This window comes from Lepisma saccharinum, unplaced genomic scaffold, assembly GCF_977018435.1.
Source record: "Lepisma saccharinum unplaced genomic scaffold, izLepSacc3.1 HAP1_SCAFFOLD_500, whole genome shotgun sequence".
NCBI classification, from domain to species: Eukaryota; Metazoa; Arthropoda; class Insecta; order Zygentoma; family Lepismatidae; genus Lepisma; species Lepisma saccharinum.
Window position 1 is genome coordinate 53,738 of NW_028143185.1, and position 20,856 is coordinate 74,593.

A 20,856-nucleotide genomic window follows, 5' to 3' on the forward strand; every position below is an offset into this window, starting at 1 on the left:
ATTTTGTTTTAACTTGCTGTTATCACAATGTAAAAAGAATGTTCACTACTGCCCCTTCAGCGTCTCATTTTTGTTCGGCCCCTTGGACTAGCGTCCCTTGGGCTATAGCCTAGGATAGCCTAGTGGAAAATCCCCCTTTATCTTCGTCGTGCACAAAATACAAAGTATACTTCATATATATTCACAATTCCAGGAAAGTGACGTAAAATTAGAAAAAAATACAGTGCAAAATTTCAAACTCTAATAACAAGAGAAAACATAATTGACTTTGATTGTCTTTATTTAACGCCGCTTTTATGCCACTTTTTGATAATCGTAACGATGAAGGACAATATTATGAAATTGAGGAAGGGAGACTCACAAAATGTGAAGAGACTCCACGATGGCGCAATGGTTGCGTCGTTGCCGTGAAATCAAAGGGTCCCAGCTTCGATACCCGGTGGAGGCACATAGTGGTTCGGATTCCACTTTAAACTCTAGGCCCAGTCCCGATTAGCCTTAATGTGCATAAAGTCGACTTAAAACATCAACTAAATCAGTCAAGTTCTGAAACCTTCATAACATAGGGTTTGATCCGAAACAGGTTATTTTTAGACTTTTTGCGGCCATATTGGCTGCCATATCTAATATGATGCGATGAAATGGGGGTATTTTAAATATCTTATTATCCTAATACAGTTATAAACTACAAATTAGGTGAAAATAAGATACCATGAAAATTAAATAACTGCAATGAAGTAACAGGTTTCAGGAATAAAATTTTCATCATGACGGCAATTTTGATGAAGTCCTTGCAGACAAACAAGGGCTTAAAAACTTGAGGTCTTGAAATATTTTCCGGCAATTCTACTATACTAAATATGGATAAGCCTATCCCAGAGGCCTATCCCGGACCGACCCTGGTTTACAACAAACATACAGGGATAACTTTGTATTTAAGTTGGGATCTCCTGGTTCTTATAAAAATAACTTTAACCCTATTAATCATCGAAGGACACTTCTTATTTTGAAAAAAGTCCCTGGTTGTTTTGAAAGAAAACCTCGTCCCATATTTTTAAAGTGTCTGTTCTGTATAGTTTCGAAAAAGATCGACTCAAATAACCTCCTCAGGGTTTATTCCTTTTACAAAGAACTCCTTTTAACCTCATCTTAAGACTGTTGATTACAATTTAACCCTTAACCTTTAAAACCGATATATTGAAACAGAATTTATAAACACTGGAGAATGAAAAAGACTCGAGAGTTTATCGACTCCTTCATAATTTCTCAATACTGTCAAATGTGACAGAGAACCACTGTGAAATTTATCTCGAGACTACTAATTGCTACGTAACCTCTAACCTTTAGAATGATACATAGAGATACTTTCAGAGAATGTCAAAACAGCTTGTAGAACATTTTTCTAGATTGCTAATTGGCCCCTAACCTTTAAATGATACACGGAGGATGTTACAAAAAATGGATCAAACTATACCGTCAGTGTATGTAGAATATTTATAGCAATTTTCATTTCTTCACCTATTCCACATTTATCACCTGTAACAAAACAGAAATGGAGAACGGAAACTTTGTAAGTAATTTGCATGTTTGTCTGTTTCAAGTTTATTTTATGTAGAAAGACTAATCAGAACTGGACCTACAGTTTACACCGGATTCGAATTGCTGTATTATGTATTTTTACCGGGTACCAAACCCGGGACCTTAATTATAAGACATGTTACCACCGTGTCACGGAGACCAGACCTGCAGTTTAAAATACGATTCGAACCACTTTATTTTTTATGGAATAGCAAATCCGGAACTTTAATTATAAAACAGTTATGTTACCATTGTGTTATGGGAGATCCGTATATTTTCTGAATATACGTATTTTATTATAAACATTTCACATCCATTTAGTTATACTTTACGATACATATACAAAATCAATCTCTACAATCATACACATTTTATTTACTAAATTAACTATACACCTTCTCATTTAATTTTTCGGGTGTAAAAACAGACGAAAATCGGACAAAAACGTTAGTGTATTAGTGGTGTTAGTAGTTATTATTTGTCCAAATTTCTTTTATAAACAAGTTCTGACATTTTTGTTTACATTACTTTCTCATCATCCCTTTTTTTCTCTTCCGTTTTCTGTCCGAATATTTTTAAAAACCTCCGTCAGTTCAAAACATACACGGAGCGATAAATGAGAAGGTATATACTGTACCTGTTTTACATTTTCCAAAAAAATCCCCAAATACTGGGGACGTGTTCTTTTTATCCGATACGTAAGTAAACATTTTGGTAAGCGTATCTATTTTAACTTCTATATCACGACAGACCTCCTGCAGGTTTTTCATGAGATTCTCTGCTAACCCATCAACCTCGCAGAAATCTATGTAGCATGCAATCTGTCTCTCTACTTGACGAGCTTGGACCTTACTCCACATATTTCTTCGTTCCCCGGAATATCCTGCATCTTTTAGATTTTGTTGTAATAGATTAAAGTCGAATGGTAGGGATGCCATATCTGAAAATATAAGAAAATTATGTTATATATATTGCACGTAAACCTTGATTTCAGTTATGCATTTCTGTTTTAGAACCGGGGGCTGGCTCTTTTCGAGGCCTTCCTGTCATATACATACAGGAAGACTTCGAAAGGTTACAGGCGGCGGTCGGCGTTACACAAATGCAAAGGAGGGAATTAACGTGGAGCAGCAGGCAGCCGGTGATCGCGTGGGTGATGAATTGAAGATCGTCGGTCAACGTATGGTGGAGATATTCCACCGTACGTTTACGGAAAATAACCAATTCACTGCCAGGCGGAATCAGGCTAAAAGAGAGTTGGAGGCGGAAATCAACGAGATCTAGGAAAGGTGATTATCATTCTTTTCTCAATTATATCTATTAAAACCATCACCCCACCTATACAAATTCCGTAGTTTTTCAGATTTATATGTAACTATAAAATACTATTATTCTAACTACTTTTTTTCAGGTTCCTTCGTAACCACGGTGAACGAGCCGTTCGTTTCTTCAGGTTAGTGCCGGAACCTCTTCTGGAACTCGTCAGGAATGATGCTGCACCACCCATTTCTGCTGCTGTGCCACCCCCTCCTGGTGCTGCACCACCGTCTCCTGCTGCTGCGCCACCCCCTCCTGCTACACCTCCACCACAGCCTGTTTCACCTCCCTTCAGCGATAGCAGTGAGGAAGACGGTAATTTTTTGCCGCCACCCATCATCGATATCGCTGACGAGGATGATGATGTGTAAAATCACACTATAGGTAATATTTCTTTCTCACCTTTTACTCTTATACGTCTTCAACTTCAGATGTGTCAGTCTCCTCGATGATATACGGGAACTCACGGTGAGGTGGGGTTTTCGTGAACTGCTCTTCTACTTTATCAAGACTAGAAATAAAAAAAATGCTTCTTATATCATCTCATCGTAATGAGTTATAACAATAATCCGATAATTCTTCCAGATCCAATGCAGCCCCTTTTACCCCTAATATTTCACCTATTAGGTCCTCAGGGTTCACACTATCTAAACCAACGAAATATCTCACCCAGTGTTAATACAGATTCTCGGTACTCTCTCCGAAATATCTGCATTAACATTACAACATCGCAATAATCTACCATCATATATTTACTGTGTCACCCGAACATATATAATTGAGGAATTTCCTTATTTAACAGATTTTCCAAATTTTCGTACCGTTTTAATTCGACATCGGTACGGCCACAATTTAGTTTTTCATTCGCCATCATGATATATTTTGTTGTCCTGCAACGTGGAGGAGCATGTAACTCCGATGTATCTATATACTCCGAATTTAATTCTGATTCCGTTTCTATACAAATGCAATCCAATGAGGAAATCCCTGATACTTAAATAAAAGGTCCTGCATTGTATCCGTGTGTCGCTATTTCGGCAGCTACACGATTTGTCCACATACCGTACGACGGACGACCGTATACAGGTGCTGTTTCGAACAGATAGTGTGTCTCACATAAGCCGACTCTACGATCATTAATGAAACGCATACTAATCGAAAAACCGTTATTTTCAACCTCCAAAAAAGTTTCAGACACTAAATTTTTATGTACAGAAGCATAATTGGCAAAGAAAGCCTGCATGAAGTAAGCAATGATAACGGAATGAGATTGATAGACTTTGCAAGCAGTAAGGAAATGGTAATTAAAAGTACTTGGCTTCCACGAAAAGACAAAAAAAAGGAGACCTGGGTGTCTCCAGACGGCCGCACGAAGAACCAAATAGATCATGTTATAATAGACAGGAGACATGCCACAGATATTATGGAGATCAGTAGTTGTAGAGGTGCTGATGGTGACTCAGACCACCATCTAGTGAGAATCAAGTATAGACAGAAAATTGACGTGAAAAGATCAAAAAAGGAAAATAAGAACATGAAACATAATATAGAGGAACTCAGGAATGCCAGAGTAAGAGAGGAATACCAAGAAAAACTTATGGAGGCACTAGAAACCAAAAAGGATACATGGGAGAAAGGAGAACTAGAATGTAAGTGGGAAATACTAAAAACAGTAATAGGTAAGGCAGCAGAGGATACATTGGGAAAGAAACAAAACAAGAAGAGAGAACAGTGGTTTGATGAAGAATGCTCAATATTAATACAGGAGAGAAACGATGCCAGAAAAAGGATGCTTCAACGGAGAACAAGACAAGTAGTGGAAGAATATAGAGAAAAGAGGAGAGAAGCAGATAAGACATGTAGAGCTAAGAAAAGACAGTTTGAGAGAAATAAAATAGAAGAGTTAGATGAAATGAAAGATAGAAATGAGATACGAAAGTTTTATGAGAGAACAAGAGATCTGAAGAAAGGATACCAACCCAGAGCGGTTTTCTACAAGGATAAAGAAGGAAACCTCATTGGAGACAAAAGAAAGATGATGGAAAGATGGCAGGAGTATTTCTGTGAACTACTTAACGGAACCAATGAGGAGGATAAAGAAGAGGGGAAAAGTGATGAAGAGGAAGAAATAAGTGAGGAAGAGGAGGAAGAGATAATACCAACTTTAAAGGAAGTAAAAGATGCAATAAAGTCTCTAAAGAATAATAAAGCGCCAGGAGAAGATGGCATAGAATCGGAGCTGTTGAAATATGGTGGAGAAGGAGTGAAAAAGGCCATATATGAAGTGATAGAAGAAGTTTGGATAAAAGAAGAAATGCCCAGAGACTGGACAGTAGGAATAATATGCCCGATACATAAGAAAGGGGATAAAGCTAAGTGTGAAAACTACCGTGGAATAACACTACTGGATGGAACTTATAAAGTATTTGGTAAAATTTTAGCAACACGATTGGAAGATTGGATGGAAAGAATCATGGGAGATTACCAAGCAGGATTTAGAAAAAATCGCTCCACGATGGACCAGATATTTTTACTGCGTCAAGTGTTGGAGAAGTTCTATGAGTACAAAAAAGAACTTCACCAACTATATGTCGATTTTAAACAAGCATACGACAGCTTGGAAAGAAATAAGATCTACAGTATAATGAAAGAGTTTGGGATCCCAAGGAAATTGATAAGACTGACAAAAATGACAATGAAGACAACGGAATGTAAAGTCAGAGTAGAACAGGAAATGACAAACATGTTTAAAGTAGAGAAAGGACTGAGACAGGGAGATTTACTTTCTACAATATTATTTAATTTAGCATTGGAAAAAGTAATCCGACAACTACCAATCAACCCTGGAGGAACAATATTAAATAGGCTAACACAAATAGTAGCATATGCAGATGATGTAGCTTTAATAGCAAGGAATAAGCAAGCTATGGAAGAGAGTTATCAAGTATTAGAAGAGAAAGCTCAAGAACTAGGACTGGAAGTGAACACAAATAAAACAAAATATATGAAGATGGGAAATCCAGAAACAGGCAGAAGAGAACCTTACATAATAATAAATGGAAAAGAATATGAAAGGGTGGAAGCCTTTAAATATTTAGGCTCAATAATAACAGCAGATAACAAGACAGCTACAGAAATACAGGAAAGGATAACAAGTGGAAATCGATGCTACTTTTCTTTGCAAAACGTGTTTAAATCTAAGAATGTTAGTAGGAACACAAAAATTAAAATATATACAACAATATTAAGACCCATAGTAATGTATGGTTCAGAAAGTTGGGTGATGTCGGTAAGAGAGGAAGATTGGTTGTTAAGGTGGGAAAGGAAAATACTGAGAAGGATATTTGGAGCGATAAGAGATAAAGAGGGATGGAGAATGAGAACAAATATGGAAGTACAGGAATTATTTAACCAGCCAGATATTGTAGTGAAGATCAAACAGGGTAGAATACGATGGGCTGGGCATGTTCAGAGGATGGAAGAAGCACGGGTTGTCAAGAAAATATTCAATGGAAAACTGGAAGGGAGAAGGAGAAGAGGTAGGCCCAGGAAAAGATGGATAGAGGACGTGGAGGAGGACTTAAGAAGATTAGGAGTCAAGGGATGGAGAAGAAAAGCAGAGGATCGAGACGAATGGAGGGAGGTAGTCAGGAAGGCCAAGGACCTACATGGACTGTAGCGCCGACCAGTAAGTAAGTAAGTAAGCAACGTGGAGGAGCATGTAACTCCGATGTATCTATATACTCCGAATTTAATTCTGATTCCGTTTCTATACAAATGCAATCCAATGAGGAAATCCCTGATACTTAAATAAAAGGTCCTGCATTGTATCCGTGTGTCGCTATTTCGGCAGCTACACGATTTGTCCACATACCGTACGACGGACGACCGTATACAGGTGCTGTTTCGAACAGATAGTGTGTCTCACATAAGCCGACTCTACGATCATTAATGAAACGCATACTAATCGAAAAACCGTTATTTTCAACCTCCAAAAAAGTTTCAGACACTAAATTTTTATTGTAAACAGTAATTAAAAGTGATTCTCTGAACCTGACAGGTCCGTCAAAAATAATCAATTTTGTATTCTGATATCCAAATATTTCCGATTTACAACTCTTCAATTTTTTTGAACTAGGAATCGTTACAGGATATGTCTGATACACAGTCTTTTCGGGAGAACACTCTGTATACCCGTACATAGGATTATATTTTAAATTTTTGTACATATCACGTTTTCTTTTCCTCGACAATTCACCACCATCATCGATACTGTTCTTTCTACAACGTTTCACTTTTTCGTACCCATGTTGTGCAGCGTTCTTTTCTTCCCATGACTTTCGAAATTCTTCGTCCGTAAAATATTTCGGGATATTCAAATATGTCTCTTTTTTCGAAGACATTCCTGACCGTATCGATGATCGTGGTGATTGTGGAGGAGTCGGTAACGGACGAGAACTTTGTATAGTTACCGATTTCTGTAAACGATCAGGAGATGTCATCCCGATCATTCCTCCTATAAATTTTACCATCCAGGATACTATACCCATTTTTATACTCACCTCCGGATACCATAATATACCTGTTAGATCACTGATAGTATCTAAACTGGCTCTGATAGGTAGTCTTTAGAAGAAAACGATGGCCACAAAGGATGCTCACTGCGATGTAAACGTAAACAGATCAATCTTTTATATACCTTCCTCCCGACTCATCACACAGCTATTTTCTCTGAGCATCCTCTCGCGCAAAGCATCCAACGCCCACGTGCCCCTCCTATCCTCTTCCCACCCCGGAATACTATAATCCCTAACCTCTTCCACAAATTGTACATTTTTCTATTTATTTTATTTACTCCCTGTTTCTCCACAACTCTTTTCTTTTTCACCTCTCCCTCCATCGGTCGTTACCCTATACGAACCATACACAATGACACTGCTATCGAGCAAACACGCATATGAACAGACATTTCCGGGAAACATACAACGAACTTTATCTCTAACCTTTACACCTTCCACAATATCTCCTTTATACTACCGACTCTCATATCTCCCCAACTCCAACACATTTACATCCTTCTTTCCATCTTTCAACCTCTTATCTATAACCTTTCACCTTTCTCAGACAACAGTCTCACTTATCATTTCCCACAAGTCGACAATAACCCCAAAAACAGATCATACCACAAAAACACTCTTACCGAAAACCTATTAAAACACAAAACACCTATGACGTCACCATCTCCTCATCCCAAGAACCAAAACCCTTCTCCTTATCCCAAACTCCATTTTTTTTGGAACCCACCCAAAAAACAACAATGCTTGCTTCTACACTCTGGTTTATCATCAATTGATCTTTCATCGATCTTTTCCAATCAATTGATTTATCGGACCAAATCCGGGACCATAACTAATATAGGAAAGTAACTGTTTCTTACTGCAATTGACCTCCTAAACACAAATATGCACATCATTTTCAAAGATTCGCTCTTTATTTGAAGTTACAACATAATTCATGTTACCCATAAGAAGGGGCTGGGACTTTATGTTATAACATATTTTATATTGGGTTGGTGCATAAGTCGGTAACGCGTCTGACTACCATGCTAAAGGTCCCCGGTCGGTTCAAATCCGGGAACTTTTCTAACGTTGGAAGCGGCCCCGGCAACCACCCAGCGTCGAATAACATGGGTACCTGGGGGAAACCCTGGGGGGTAAAGGCGGTCAGGGGCGTGGTGCTGATCACATCACCCCCACTCACGACCGGATCAAGTAAGTGTGGGGCGTTACCCCCGCACCCCCTATACGCCTTCATGGCGTGGTGCTAAGCACAGGGGAACACTTTACCTTTATCACTTTTTTGGTGCATAAGTTCGTAGCGTATTGTTATGGGTTACCAAGAGTTCGTTGTCCGTTATTCCATTGTTATTGTTTAGTTTGTAGTTTTGTGTTCGTGAAAACACACTGCTTTCTAATTCTGAACACATTTTGTATATCTTGCAAACGAAACAAGATGGAGTGCCAAGTGGACAAAGTTGAAAACTTCCGGCACATTCTGCTCTTCGAGTTTAACAGAGAATCAAGTGCAGCAGGAGCGGCGAAAACAGTTTGTGCTGTGTACGGCTAATGCCATTGCTGAAAGTACGACAAGAAAATGGTCCTCTCGGATTGGATTGGATTGATTTGTTGTTTTAACTACACTTTATGCAAAGTAAGGGTAATCGGGACTGGACCTACAGTTTAAAGTGGGATCCGAACCACTATGTGCCTCCACCGGGTATCGAACCCGGGACCCCTTGATTACAAGGCAACGACGCTACCACTGGCCCCGGTCCTCTCGGTTGCGGGGAATGCGATTTGACTTATTTCATGATCCACGTTCAGGAAGACCGTCAGATTTTGACGAAGATTGGAAATCAGTATCTACACGAAGAGTCCCCGTCAAACAACGGGGGAACTGACACAACTTATGGAATGTGACCACTGAACCATTGTACGCCATTTACATTCGATGGGTAAGATGCAGAAATTTACCAAAGACGTTATTGAGGAACTCGGCTGGGAAACTCTTCCGCGCCCTCCCTATTTCTCTGACCTTGCGCCAAGAGATTTCCACCCCTTTCGCTATCTTTCTAACCACATTCAGGGGGGAGTCTTTCCTTATGAAGCTGGTCTTGAAACTTGGCTAACTGATTTCCTTAACTCCAAAACACAGCAGTTCTATAGAAGAGGCATCGAACTCCTCCCCAACGTTGCCAGATGGTCATTGACAGTGGTGGCGACTTCATTACTGACTGAGTGAGTGTTGTTGTGAATGTGAGACTACAATAACAATGTTTTATCTTTGTGTTAATTAGTTAATTTAGTTAATTAACGTATGTAATAAAAATTTGTAGCGTTATAAACCTTTCGAACTTATGCACCTACCCAATATTTGGCATCGGATCGAATACTGGGATGAGATCTTTACGTATCTTATGAAAATCAGCCGAAATAGACGAACTTGAAAATAAATTGTTTTAAATATTTGACCAATCTGGCGTTCTAACAACACATTTCTTCACTTTTCTTGTAATAAGATATATTTATGTATAATTATGTAATTGTCTTGCATGCAATCGTCTATTTTATAATTTAATTGCTGATTACCCGGCGTTGCCTGGGTATTTATTTATCCCAAACTTCTAATAGACAGGAAAATAATGAATTCTAACCATAGTGTAAAATTTTATTTAGTTATATAAAACTAAAATCTTTTACAAATTCACTATAATATTAACTTAACTCAAAACTTCGTTACAAACAACATTATTAGTGTCACCTCCAGGAGCAAGAATACATAAATGAAACGGCATTGGGAGTGTCACTATTCATCTTAGCGACCCCGAAAGCTAGGATTCCACACTAATATCGGAATATCGAAAATTTTAAATCGTCATATCTCCGTTTCTAATTGAGCTAGGAAGATCGTTGATAGCTCGTTGGACTCGAAATGAAGTCCTCTTTCCGATTCTATAATACAAAATGTGGGTTTCTGTTTAAAATTTCACAGTTGCCCCTCCCACCCCCAGGGGGCGGGGGTGGAGAATCAAGTGTGATATTATTGAATAGCTTTCATTCACTTATTTTTTTTTCGATTCGATGTGTAATTCTCACGATATGTGACCGTTCCGGGACTTTTGGACCACCCGGTATAAAGATTCTTCATTCCTTTAGCGCAACGGATAGTTCATATTACAATAATACCCCCCTTTCTTTATCTCGTTGACAATTGATAGCCTTGCATACATTATTGAATCAGAATGTTCATTTCTTTACCTTTTTTTCCTTCTCACAACAATCAGCCAAAATTAATACTAGCAGTAGGTACATTACAGCCCCAACTCTATCGGCAATCGAGTAAGGGAGTTTCAAGGTCACTTGTTGTTGGAGCCACGCACGTATCAGTGTGTAGCAGTGCGAGTGAATAGATTGCCTCCTGTAAAGGAATCTGTTTCGATGAGACTGAGGTGTATGTTATATAATTTAAGAGTAATGTGTTCTCCAGAAATGATAAGATTATATTTTGGAAGTGGTGTGAAACCAGGGTAGGCTATTCGAAGAGATAATCTTTCTTGCCGCACAGGTCCGTATCCAGGACTTTTTTGAGGGAGGAGCCAGGAATGCATTTATAAATATATGTAGGGGATCTGAACAAAGTGTATCAGAAATAATAGTAATAAGAATAAGAAGAAGAAGAAGATAATAATATAATAATATGTTTAAATTAATGCGTTAAGATAATGTATAGGTCTATGCAGATGCTTAATTTAATTCATACTGTATTGTTATTATTACGTGAATAGTTAAAAATAAAGTATAAAGAATAGAAACATAGCAGTACGTATTCATTATCTAGCTTCCGTGTAGTTAAGACCGCCAAAATAGAAAATATGGAACAAAGAGAAGATCCGAAATGCTGTTGGGTTGATTGAATTAGGATATTTTAAGTCACTTTTCTGCCAAGAGGATGAATGAGTGACGCTATGATGAAATTGATATAATAATAATAATAATTGCTATAGAAACCATGCCTAAATGTGAATTAACCAAAAAATTAAACAGACATTTTAGCATGACAGCTGCTTCGAAAGAAGTCGGGACAGGGATTAAAATGAATGGACTGTCCCAAAGAATAAAAAAGAACGTCTGGTAGCCTTCTTGCATCAATTTTTTTCATAGTTCGAGGGGGCGGCATGGCCCCCATGGACCCTCACCTGGGTACGGGCCTTTTGCTGCATGTAGGCACGATGAAACATCAAAATCTGTCTTAACAAGTTGTGTCTTTGTATTGATTGCCTAGATTTACCAAAGCTGTAGCGAGTTGCCAATTATCATTACGTTGCCACGACGATGTAAATCTGAGATAATAGTAATTGAAACTTGTAGTGAATCTCACGATATTTTCAGTATTTTTCCATTACATTCTTCGGTTAAAGGGATTCTGACTTCAATTACCCCCCCACCCCCACCTCACCTTAGATGGTCTTCCCTGGAACATACTGACATCCCATATAATGAGAAATTCGAAAGTACTGTTGTGCATATTTTTTAGCTTTACTGGGAATATTTCTGCGTTTCATGACATATTTTGCAATTTTTATGACATAATTACATACATATTTTACAGCTTTATAGGACAAAATGTACCTAGCCCTACTCATAAGCAATGCATTTGATCTTATTTTCAAGATAAGCGTAATTCATGTTACATAACAATTAATCATAATTATTATCAATTTTTTAAAGTTATGCGGACATGAGTTGATAAATATATCAAGGGCGCCCTCAGAAGGGGTCACTCCCCCACCCCACCCCGGAAATATCTTTAAAGGCTTAATATTATTGACATTTTGAAACGTGAAAATACAGGCGAGGTGCTGTGAAAGACAGCAGATTAAGTGCCCATGCAAATTATGCAGGTGCTGCTTTATAAGAATTCTCGTAACCGGGGGAAGGGAACTCCAAGTTTCCTCCACTTTAACCCCTTCACCCTCCAGAAAATCCAGCGAGGTACCGTGAAATATATAGTTACTGAATCCTCGACAAGAAAGTATTTCTATAATATAGCACAAAGTACCTTTTCCTTTCTGAAATAGATCGCTTGAACAGTAAAAATTACTAACAGCAAAGCATTAAATAATATTATGTACGCTGATAAGAACCCTTTGAGACCATTTCCCTGGAATCCTCGTGTCAGATTCGGCAGTATCAATTGGCCATCCAGATCACCGGATCTAGCCCCACAGGACTACTTCCTGAAGGGTTTCATAAAGGAAATAGTGTACCACGAGACCCCAAACAATTATTACTGAGCTCAAAGGAAATCCGAGAGTGATCGATGTCTTTTCGGGCGATTTGCTATGCCTCAGTGTTGACAGGATGACTTGGAGAACCCAAGAATCTTCTCATCAAGGGTGCCATCTACGGGATGTTATATCCAAACGATGAACAGTATTGTAAACTCCCATATCTTGGTTACGTATTACACATAGTGTTTAATACATGTACTTCTTTCATTCTTAGAAATTTGCATTTGACATGTGTCCCATCAATATGGACCACCCTGTATAATCGAGTTGAGGTGGGACGCTTTAATATGCCCATCTTCCCTTTCTTTTACGCCAAAACGAGAGCCCATCTAACTTTTGTAATTTAATTTCCGCGTTCAGCATCCTCAGATTAGTAAATAATGGGTGTTTTCGTTCGGTAACAAAATTTGTGTAGAACAGTGTTATAATTATAATTAACTACACATCTGTTGTTTTAATAACTAATGTTATTAATTTTATTGCATGCAAGATGCTTGGGGGACATGCAAAGATACATGCTAGATTCTGAGCTTCGCTAAAAAATAGGTTAGTTTTTTTACTTACTGGTTTTTCATTGAAAGTTTCATATCAGGTGATAGTGGATCCATGTTCGAACACAATTCTGGAACTATTCCTTTGTAAGTGTAAAATCTATCTATCTTCTCTTTAGCAGACTCTAAACTGTATTTCCGGCCAGGAAGGAAGTTTAGTAGCATAGTGTTATCTGCAAAATTTATCATGTAATTACAAACATATATATGTACCTCACATTTACATGATTTTTCATGTAGAAATCACACAGTTATAAGTAGTTGTATTGACTGTATTATAAACCCAAGAAAGGAAGAGCCCCTCTCATGCAGATTTGCTACACTTAAAACTTGCTCAACATGTTCATATGAGTTTTTTGCTCTAGTGTAGCACCCTGCCTAACCCAAGGATTTTTTAAAAATGCCCTCGGGAATTTTTCAGAAAAGAAGAGCTCCCCTCAGATTGATTTGCCTATACTTACAAAAGTTGCATCAGCCAGATTTTTGTCCATAAACTTGTCAAAAATTGATATTTTTTTGGCTACACCTGAAATTAAGCAAAACACCCACACACACACATATACACCCACACATACCCCCCCCCTCACACACACACACATACACACACATATACACCCATACACACACACATGTAATGCAAGAGCTCTTGCATCATCCTGTGCAACAAATTATTATTCAGCAACAAATTATGATGCAAGAGCTATTGCATCATGCTGTGCAACAAATTATTATCCAATGCAACAAATTATTAGCCATGTATTGTTTTTTAATTGCTTAATTATGATATAATATGATGATGTGTTATATTTTGATTGGTTTATTTGTTTCAGAAGTTTTAATTTGTGCTTAGGGTATATAAAAAGATTTTGCATTGCATCAGCCAGTATTGTGAGAGTGGCTGAGGGGAGCAGATGTGTTGTTACAGTCCTTCTCATACTTACAGGCCTGTTTGTTTTAATTTATATTTCTGGTATATTGAACAATATTTTGCCTGACATCCAGCTTGTTTGTTGTAATCCACTCATATTTAGGGTCAGGCTTATATCTCTCCCAGCCTGTTATACAAAAAATCAATACATAACAAGGCCATTCTAGACATGCATGTCCGTGTAGGTATTTGCGGAGGGTCAGTTTAGATCAATATTTCTACTTGTGGGCTATTGGCCTTACAACCTGTCATAAGATAAGCATAGAGTTTTTGATTTGGACCCCAGGAAATTTTATATAAATACCAAAGCCAAAAATATTAACACACATACACACATACACACACACACACACACACACACAAAATATACAAAGCACAGTGCTGAACCCAGCTGATATTTTTTATCCAGCATAGAATTTTGATTTGAATCCCAGGAAATTGTATATAATAAACAACAAGAAAAATGCCAAAACAAAAATATTGTGACCAATGCAATAAAAATATATTTAGCTCTAATTGGGCCAGACACCAAAAGATTTGTAACCCAGACAAATGCAGAACTCCCACAAAAATATGCCCCAAATGCCATAGAAAATATAACATGCAATACTTCACATATACACATAAAGATACTTGCTCTGCACAGTCATCAACACAACCATCTACATCTGGTCTGAAAAGGAAGCATGAAACACCTGTTAATGCTTCACCTGCAAAGCAGCCACGCTATGAACCTATCCATAGCAGTTTTAACGCCCAATTAAGAGATCACCGTTTTGTATCAGAGCCAAGATGTGGTATTAATAATTTTTTGAACAGTGTAAATTCTGATCTGCAGGCAATTCTAAATGCACAAAATGGCTCTTATAAGCTGTCCCTCAAATTGTTTACACAATATAAGAAACCAAATGGCACAAAATTTACACAGCCCCACATAACAGAAACTGTACCGGTATATTCAAATACAAATTCAGACAAAATAATAAGCAGTTTGATATATCAATTGAATATTAAACACTCTGAATTTGCAGCAAAAGAGTCAGGATGGAGCCTATGCGGTTCTCCACACAAGTTATATGTTAATATTTCTGAATTCAGCCCATTACAAAGATCTACATATTTGCCATTACCTGCCAATATTAAAAACAAAAGAGCCGTGGTCAATATTGAAAATACCGACCAGAAATGCTTTTTGTGGTGTATTTTAGCTGCTTTGTATCCAGTTTCAAAGCATCCTGAGAGAATAACTTATTATAAACAACATGAAAATGATTTTGATGAGGCAATGGAGGGTTTAGAATATCCAATGTCTGTTCAGAATATTGATAAATTTGAAAAAAGGGCCCGGGATATTAATGGTAAGCAATTATCTATTAATGTATTTATTTGTTCCACTGGCCGTGACAATTGCTTGATAGATCCTCTCAGAATCAGTACACTTGATGATGAATCTGCAACTCCGATTGATCTGCTCTTAATTAATGGGGAAGGCACATATCATTACACTCTGATACACAGTCTTGAAGCTTTAGTGAGAACACAACTAGACAAATCCAATACAATATTCAAGTTGTGCAGAAGATGTTTAAGTGTATTTTATGGTCACAAAATGGTGAAAGAGGTTCGGGAAAAGAATGCAGAAATTGCCAAAAACAAGTTAATTGAGCATCTAAAATACTGTGGCAACCATAAACCTGTTCATATGGTGATGCCCAATCCAAGTGAAAATTGCAAATTCAAAAAGTTTGAAGCCTTGTTGGAACACCCAGCATATATTGTCTGTGATTTTGAATCAAACCTCAAACCTCTTGCATTCTGCAATCCAGATCCCGAAGAATCTTCAATTACACCATACCAGCTACATGAACCTTCCAGTTTTTGTTATATAGTTATACGGGATGGTGTAGCTAGTGAGCCACACTTATACATGGGACCAAATGCCATCAAAGAATTTGCAGATAGAATAGAAAATGAGTGCCGTGACATAGCATCTAATATTTTATTAAAATCAAAGCCTATGTTGCCTTTAACAGAGAAACAGATTGAAGATTTCAACAATGCAGAAAAATGCCCGGTATGTGATTCTGAATTTTCAGATACAAATATCAAGGTGAAACACCATTCTCATACAGATGGTAAATTCTTAATGGCCCTGTGTAATAGCTGTAATATTAAGATCAAGAGACCAAAATTTGTCCCCATATTTTGCCATGGAGCATCCAATTATGATTTCCATCATCTGATCAGGTACGAGGGGTTTGACAAGCAGAATTTAAATATTTTAGCTGAAAATGATGAGAAATATATATCTATTAGCAAGATAATTAAAGTTAATGGTGTTCCTATTCACATAAGATTTCTTGATTCTTACAGAATTTTATCTGCTAGCCTGGCTACACTGGCAAATCAATTATCTGATGATCAATTCAAAATCACAAGTGCCTTGTTTCCAAATCAGGACCTGAAATTAATTAGGCGGAAGGGTGTATATCCATATGATTATGTTACAGATTTTTCTAAATTTGATGAGTGTTCTCTGCCACCACAAGAAGAGTTTTACAGCAAAATCAGAGGATCTGGAATCACTGATGAAGATTATCACCATGCCCAATTGATGTGGAACAATTTAAAATGCAAGACATTTGGTGATTATCACAAGGCTTATTTAAAACTTGATGTGACCCTCTTAGCTGATATATTGCAGGCATTCAGAAAATCTTCCATGCAAAATTATAAACTGGATCCAATATATTTTTTCAGTGCCCCGGGCCTAGCATGGGCCGCAATGTTTTTCAACACCAAAAAGCCATTGGATCAGATCCAAGATCAAGATACGTATCTGTTTATGGAGAAATGTATAAGAGGAGGCATGGTGCAATGTTCTCAGAGATATGCCAGAGCAAATAACAAGCATATTCCTAATTATGATCCAGCACGGCCATCAAATTATATAGTGTATGTAGATGCAAACAGCCTCTATGGTCATGCCATGATGCAAAAACTGCCATATGCAGGGCTTGAATGGGTTGAAGATTTCAATATTGAGGATCTTAAGGATTTTGATGACAGTGACTATGGCCTCTTCTTAGAGGTTGATCTGACAATTCCTGATGATTTGCACAATAAATTTTCTGATCTGCCCCCAATTCCCGAGGTTCAGTGCTCACCTGGCTCTAAACAGAAGAAGCTCATGATGACTCTAGAGCCGAAACAGGATTATGTTATATATTACAAAAACCTCCAGTTCCTGATGAAACATGGTGTCCAAGTGACCAAAATTGGAAAAGTTTTGAGGTTCAGGCACTCAGAATGGTTGAAACCATACATTGATACAAACACAGAGCTTCGAACATCTGCAAAGAGCCAATTTGATAAGGGCTTGTTTAAATTGATGGTCAATTCTGTATATGGCAAAACTATTGAAAATGTCAGAAAACATACCGATGTTAAAATAATTACTGACCCCAGCCTGAGCAAAAAATTGGTTGCAAAGCCTAATTTCAATTATAGAAGAATTTATGATGAAAATATGGCACTTTTCAACATGAAAAAAACAAAGATTAAGTTTGATAAACCTATTTATGTAGGGGCTGTGATATTGGAATTGGCCAAATTACATATGTTAACATTGTATTATGATGTGTTGAAACCTTTTTATGGTGATAATATAAAATTGATGTACATGGACACGGATAGTTTTATTCTTGATATTCAAACAGAAGATGTTTATCAAGATATGTCACAGCCTGAATTGTTTAAATATTTTGATACCAGTGAACATACAAAGATTCAACCCCACAACAAAAAGGTGCCTGGCAAGTTAAAAGATGAGACACTTGGTGATGTTATTGTGGAATTTGCTGGGTTAAGTGCCAAGATGTACACTTTTGAAACATGTAGTGGTGTTGTTGCCAAAAAGGCCAAGGGCATTGGCAAAGTAACTGTTGAAAAAGAGCTCCAATTTGAAGATTATAAAAATTGCCTCAAATCCCAGAATTTAATCAAAACATCAGAATCCAGAATTCAGAGTGTGGATCACTTATTGACTTCAAATATTGTAAGAAAAGTGGCCCTGGACCCACATGATGATAAGAGATGCATTTTATCATGTGGCATACATACTCTACCATGGGGGCATTGTGATTTAAAAAATGGAAATCAATGCCCAATTACAGAGCATGATTTGAAATAAATAAACATGCCTATGAACTTATTTGGGTTCAAAAAACAGGCTATTATGGACCTGCCAACACCACAACCCTCTTCTGATATGATATCTAAACTGAGTGGTTTCTTAATTATTCATCTGAACAGCATACTTACAGATGTTGATGATGAAACGGGCAAAACATTGTACATATTTAACAATAATTTAAATCATTACCAATTACCTGTAGGTGGTCAATTGCAATTTATTACAACCCCTGAGGGTGATGTTAAAATTTCAATAGGCAAAAATATTTACAGGATAAAGCACTCAAACATGATTTCTGGCACTGTTTATACTGTTTCTGCTGGTGACTGCTTATATATTAAGGTCCCTGGATCTTATGACAAGCTTATACCCTTTTTTATAGAATTAAGAATCAGATACTCTATAATAAATAACCACTAAAACAAAAATGCCTAATGATATATTTGGCCATACAAGACATGAAGATCACAGTGATGAGATTCTGATGCTTGATGTCAGAGTCAAGAAATTAAGAAGTGATTTACAAGCTTTACAAACCACACTCAATGCCAGTCTTCAATTAGAAATTACAAATTTACAATCACAATGCATGGACCCTCTTCTTAAAATTGATTCTGAACTCAAATTATTGCTTCAAAAATATACTGATTTGGCAACATTAGATAATTTTCAAAGTTTGGAAGAAGCTGTAGCAGCTCTTCAAGCCAAATTTAAGACCCAGGCCACCAATTCTGAGCAATTGAAACAACAATTGGAAGAGCAGATAAATAATGTCCAGGCACAGCTCCAAACAATTGTCAAAAGCATAAAATCACAAGAAGATTTTGATCTAGTGATTTCCACTCAAAAAGAACAGATTCAATCACTCCAAATACCTAATCTGGATCCTCTGCACAATGCCATAGCCGAGGTTAAAGAAAAAATTGAGACACTTGAAAATTTTATGAACAATTTGCCATCTTCTGATGCTTTGAGTGCAATAACTCGGAGTGTTGCAAATATTAAGCTGCAACTTGAAACATATGAAGATTTTGGAAAAATTCAAAGTACCATAACCCATCTTGATGGTACAATAGCAGCAGTGCAAAGTGATTTGGCAAATGTACAAGAATCTCGCCTGCCCGGTATTGTAGATACCCTTGTTAGTGTCCAGCAACAAATCACAAAGCTTGAAAACCTCAACACTGAATCTGAGCTATCTCATTTTCATCACTTGATCGATGATATCCAAACAAAACTTGAAATTTTACAACAATCAACACCCTCTCAGGCAGATATAGCCCTGCTCCAAAATGCTATGCAAAATGTGGCTGATGCTTCTGAATTAAACAATGTAAAATTGGCACTTGAATCTTTGCAAAATACAGTATCAAATCTTCCTACATCACAGGAACTTAAAAATATTAAGAGGGCAGTGAATAGGATATTGAAATCAGAAGATATCAAGAATATCCAAGCAGAGATCAAACATCTCACTCAGACAGTGGCCACTCTACCAACCAATCAACATATTAAAGAACTGCATGCCCTGTTTGAGGATATCAGAAGACAGGTCCATGATCTTACTGCTCAAAATTCAAAATTGGCAGTTGTTGAAAATTTGCAACAAATTGTAGCTAATATCAAGCAACAGCTAGGGACCATGGAATCCAATCAAGCAAATGCTCTGTCTGTTTTTGCCACCCAGCTTCAAGAAATTGTGCAACAATACAAGAAACTCATTGTGGACATAAAAATCAAGCCAGGCCATGATGATGTTGTTAGGACCATCAATGAGCACCTTGAATCTGTAACAAGCAGATTGCTTACAGCAGAAAAAGAAATAACAGGCATAATCGAGAATCCAAAACATACAGTAATTCTTGAATTGTACAGCATCCCCAACAAAGAATATGATTCACCATTTACACCAGGTGGCAAAATATATATGCTGTCCCCTGCAAAATTTTATTACCAGTTTTTTGTTGGGGGCACATTGAGACCAATCAAGATCAAATATTGGCTTCAACCACAGGCACACCACTACCCCACCTTATCAATAACAAATGCTGATAACAAAGTAAAAATCACCAGTGTAGAATTGGAGGATTTTACAGATCCCAATACATTAGAAACAGCCTATGCTGAAGATGATGGCTCTCTGGAATTTAAAATACAAATAGGGGACAAATTATATTTAGAAAATCCTGCAGTATCAGCTGCTGAACACCCCATAGTTGCAATATTCCTGTTTACATATTATGTCTAGAGAAATTATTGTTGATGAATTACACAGACAAGCCAGGCATAATTTTAAGAGACTGCCAGTAGTCACAAAGGGCATAGATGATTTATGGCAGAGCGACTTGATTGAGTTGTCAAGTGGACAGTTGAAAAACTTAGACAAAATCAACAAGGGCTACAAGTATCTACTCACTGTCATAGATACATTTTCAAA

The 20,856-nt window shown here is 37.3% G+C and overlaps 1 protein-coding gene across 1 annotated transcript; it reads left to right on the forward strand.

Annotated features, from left to right (window-relative positions):
- Positions 1-4,159: 4,159 nt before the first annotated feature.
- On the forward strand, positions 4,160-12,369 carry LOC145982965 (uncharacterized). The gene is made up of 2 exons (XM_083116247.1): positions 4,160-5,547; positions 12,306-12,369. Exons 1-2 carry the CDS (start codon positions 4,160-4,162, stop codon positions 12,367-12,369), a joined length of 1,452 nt encoding a protein of 483 aa, XP_082972373.1.
- Positions 12,370-20,856: the final 8,487 nt, after the last annotated feature.

Bases quoted from the DNA above. Each gene is read 5' to 3' on its own strand.
- LOC145982965 (XM_083116247.1), top strand. From the start codon at position 4,160: ATGAGATTGATAGACTTTGCAAGCAGTAAGGAAATGGTAATTAAAAGT. The intron at 5,548-12,305 runs GTTTGGGATCCC...GTGAAAATACAG, and splicing joins ATCTACAGTATAATGAAAGA to GCGAGGTGCTGTGAAAGACA.